Below are 3,812 nucleotides of genomic sequence, written 5' to 3'. Positions count from 1 at the left end.
GACAAGGTCCGACCACGCCAGGCGTGGGGACGGGGCTGGCCACGCCCCTTTTCTCGTAGCCACGCCTATTTAATGGTGGCCCCGCCCCCTCGGCTGAGGCTCCGCCCCCACGTGCCCACCGCCGCTCTCATTGGCCGGCGGCGTCCCCCGGCGCCCAGCGCCACCTCTCATTGGCTGGGGGCGTCGCCTCGTGCCGGCTGCGGTTTGCCATTGGCTGCGGGCGCCGCTGTTGTTGTTATTGCTGTTACTGTAAACGGGAGCGGGCTGGGTGTCACCTGTCACCTCTCGTCCCCTCGTATCGCCACTTAGCGCATCTTATCGCCTCTTGGCCCTTCTTACCACCTCTCACCTGTTATCTCTTTGCACCTCCGACTTCCTATCATCTCTTGCCACCTGTCCCCTGTCCCCTGGCGCCGCTCTCTTGCCGGAGCTCGATCGTCGCTCGCTCGCTCGGTCCCTGCCCGAGCCATGTCACTGTGCGGCGGCCGCGGGCTGCCCGGGCTGGCGGCCATCTCCCCGCTGCCCTCGCCGGGCACGGCCCCGCTCACGCCGCTGGACAAGGGCGACCCGGCGGGCCCCGCCAGGTGAGGGGGTGGCCGAGGGCCAGCGGCTGGCAGTGGCTTTGCCCGGCAGGGCAAGAAGGGGCGAGGGGCAAGCGGGGCGCTGACACTGCCCCGTCCTGACCGCCCGCAGGCACCGGGACACCCCGAAGCGGGGCCACGGGGGGCTGCCCCTGCCGCGGCTGTGGCATACGCTGTCCCCGCAGCCGGTGGCCTCGGACTGTCGCCGCGACTCGGTCTCTTGCCAGCCCCCGGATGCAGGTGAGGGATGGGGCTGCTCCGTCCCCCGGCGCTGCCCGGGCCTGGGGTCCTGCAGAGGGTGTTTGAAGGGGACAGGGATGTGGCGGGAGGGCTTGGCCGAGGGGCTGGCGGGGGAGCTCGTGGGGAGGGATGGGCGGGAGCCTAGAGCTGCGCTGCCCGGGGCTCAGCCGGGAACCGCTGCGGTGACAGCCTGCTCCGGGGGACACGCGACATTCCATGGGGAACGGTGCTCGCAGGGCCGTTGGCACCCGCCTGGTGGGGGACTCCGTGCCCGGCCCCGAAGTGCCCGGGGCCCCGGGCTGGGGGCAGGAGGCCGGTCCCCACAGCGGGGCTACTAGCCCAGTGCCTTGTTCCCGCAGGACTGGAGCCGGACTTCCCCACGCAGCAGAAGCCCGCGGCCGCACAGGAAAAGTGAGCGGCCCCATGCCCGTGTCCTCCCGGGGACACCCCCTGTCCCTCCCCCGCGCAGCAGGGCCCGGTCTCAGCCTTGCTGGGGGCTGTGCATCCAGCTGTGAGCCCCAGTCTGTGCCTGGGGGGTGGCAAGCTGGGCTGCTTGGGTGGGGACGTGGATGCCACCCCAACTGACCCCATCTCTGCCCTCCCCACAGCTTCCAGAGAACGATGCCGGCCTTTGGGAAAGCACTCAAAGAGTAAGTGGAGGGGGTCTGTCCCTGCCGCAGGACATGAATGCCGGGCAGTCCCCGTGTCCAGGCTGTCCCTGTCCCACAGCCAAAAGCCAGGCTGTTCCCCGTGCCCCTGCTGGGGTCCCGCTCAGGCCGTTGGTGTTTCCTCAGTGCCTGGAGGTGGTTTTGCCCCAGGTCCCTTTGGGGAGCTGTGACAGCCCCGGGGGCGAGGGGGCGTCTCACCCCACCCTGAGGGTCTAGGGGCAAGAGGTGACAATGGCAGAGGGGTGGGACTCAGCGGCCCGGGGCACCTGCTGTCATTTGATCCTTTCTTCTGCCGGCTCTTGCAGAAGGAAGCTCCTTCGGCAGAGGATGCACTCGTTGCCGGTGAGTGCTGGAGGCTGTGCAGGGCTGAGCAGAGCGAGGCAGGATCCTGCCGAGTCCCCGGGCGAGCCGGGACGAGGAGGATGGGGGGCAGGAGAGGGCGCAGGGCTGGTACGCACCTCTCACCGCTGGCTGTCCCACAGCCGTGGCAGCGGGACGGCAGCTGTGTCCTGAAGGACATCTCGCAGCTGCAGGAGCGCAGGGACAGAGCGCGGCGGCGCCGGAGGGAGCCCGAGGATGAGGTGAGGGGGGCAGCGAGAGCTGGGGGGCAGCGAGGGGACAGAGGGGTACTGACGCCGTGTCCCCCCCGCTGCAGGCGGGCTTTGTGGCCAAGAAGCTGCGGAGGCCGGGCCAGTGGAGCCATGGGGCCGCCAGGAGGGAGCCCCTTGCCAAGAGCCCCTGGGCCGCATCAGAGCTGCTGGTGAGAGAGGCTGGAGGGCTCGGCAGGGCAGCAGCGATGGGTGATGCCGGGGCTGCCCGCCTGGGAGCTGCCGCTCCGAGCTCCCCGCGTGGCCTGGAGAGCTGCGGAGGTGGGAGATGGACGGGCCGGGGGGTCATGTCTGCAAAGCTGGAAGGCACCGGGAGGTGGATGGAGCTCGCGTATGGGATCCGTGCCTGCCTGCGGGTGGGAAGCAGCTGGCAGGACTTGTGCCCATTTCACGATCTCCTCTGCCTGTGCCCCAAGTCTCCCCAGCTGCTGCCCTGGCAGAGCGATGCCACCGTGCCCCAGGGGAAGGAGAACCTGGTGACCACGCCAGTGATGAGGAAGGAGGAGGCAAAGCTGGTACGTGGGAGCCTTTGGGAAGTGGATAGAGCCCCACAGTCCCCTCTTGGAGTCTCCACTGGGGGGTGTGGGGCCACTGGTTGGTGAGCAGCAGCGGCCCAGAGACTGTGGGCTTGTCTTGGTCACGGCGAGTGGGAGCCTTGGCCGCTGCCCTGCTGGTGCTGGGGCTTGCCAGAGCGCCAGGCAGCAGCGCGGGCTCTCCCCACAGCGTCCGGGGAAGCGCAGCCAGTGCCGGCAGCTGTCCCGCTCGCCCTCGGAGCCGGGCAGTGTCCCCAGGCCCGTCCTGAAGCGGGGACAGCCCTCGGACAGCGACAGCCCTGTCGAGGCCAAGCGGCAGAGGAGGGTGGCCGGCAGCCCTGGCCAGGAGGCGTCGGTGGAGCCGGTGGGTGCTGGGGAAGGTGTGGGGTGAGACCCAGCCGGTCCCTGGCGGGCCTGGGCCCCGGCCCGGCTCCGGCAGAGCCGCTGCTGACATCTGGGGGTGTCTCTGGGTGGTGCCTCGGCAGGGAGCGTGGCTGGAGCCTTCCCGGTCCGCCCGGCTTGAGGAGATCGAGAACCTGCTGGCCAACGATGACCAGGAGCTCATCGGGGACTTCTCCAAGGTAGGGCCACGAGGATGGGGCAGGTGTGGGGGTGCCCCCGTCATTCGGAACGGGGACCGTGGCTGGAGCCCCGCAGCGCTGTGAGAGCCCAAAGCGAGCTGGTGGCCCTTGCCTGGGGCCACGGGGCCTTGGGGCCGTGACTTGCCAGCCTGCAGCATCCCTGCGGTGGATGAAGAGCCCCATGGCCGCTCCTCTGGTCCACCCGTGTGGCACAGCCCCGTCGATGCGGCCCTTCCCCTCCCGCGGGTGCACAGCTGGCCGGTCGGGGGCTTCTGGGCTGGGGGGACAGGTTGCAGGCCTGGGAGGTGTCCTTGGAATGGGGCTGAGCCCAGAGCCTGTCTGTTCCAGCCTCACCTCCTGCCGACGGTGGAGGGCAAGGACCCGGGCCTGAAGTACATCTCCCCTGAGACGGTAAGGGGGCTGCAGTCCCTCCGCGGCCCCCCCGAGGGGCTGCCTGCCCGCTCTCCCCCTGTCCCCCGTGTGTCCCCCCCTTTGGTGACGCGCTCCCCCCGCAGCTGGCGGCGGTGCTGACGGGGCACTTCAGCAGCTGCATCGAGAGCAGCATCGTCGCGGACTGCCGCTATCCCTACGAGTACGAGGG

General features: G+C 70.1%; 1 protein-coding gene across 2 annotated transcripts in view; it reads left to right on the top strand.

The window, feature by feature from the left end:
• The first annotated feature begins 253 nt into the window (after nt 1–253).
• The window catches only part of LOC121662455 (M-phase inducer phosphatase 2-like), a 4,670-nt gene continuing 1,111 nt past the window's right edge, over nt 254–3,812 (top strand). The window contains exons 1-11 of one of the 2 annotated variants that reach the window (XM_042023616.1): nt 254–584; nt 694–821; nt 1,181–1,232; nt 1,430–1,471; nt 1,795–1,831; nt 1,972–2,070; nt 2,145–2,249; nt 2,514–2,612; nt 2,821–2,994; nt 3,116–3,211; nt 3,560–3,622. In XM_042023616.1, the coding sequence (XP_041879550.1) occupies nt 469–584; nt 694–821; nt 1,181–1,232; nt 1,430–1,471; nt 1,795–1,831; nt 1,972–2,070; nt 2,145–2,249; nt 2,514–2,612; nt 2,821–2,994; nt 3,116–3,211; nt 3,560–3,622 (1,011 nt within the window). In that variant the 5' untranslated portion in view covers nt 254–468. Of the gene's footprint in view, nt 585–693; nt 822–1,180; nt 1,233–1,429; nt 1,472–1,794; nt 1,832–1,971; nt 2,071–2,144; nt 2,613–2,820; nt 2,995–3,115; nt 3,212–3,559; nt 3,623–3,812 lie in introns of both variants that reach the window. The other variant, XM_042023615.1, reaches the window with a different exon arrangement.

Source organism: Corvus kubaryi, unplaced genomic scaffold (genome assembly GCF_017639235.1).
Source record: "Corvus kubaryi isolate FWS band 111438036 unplaced genomic scaffold, C.kubaryi_AGA036_p1.0 37249, whole genome shotgun sequence".
Classification (NCBI taxonomy): Eukaryota; Metazoa; Chordata; class Aves; order Passeriformes; family Corvidae; genus Corvus; species Corvus kubaryi.
The sequence above is the reverse complement of the archived record's forward strand: the minus strand, read 5'-3'. Positions and strand labels throughout refer to the sequence as shown.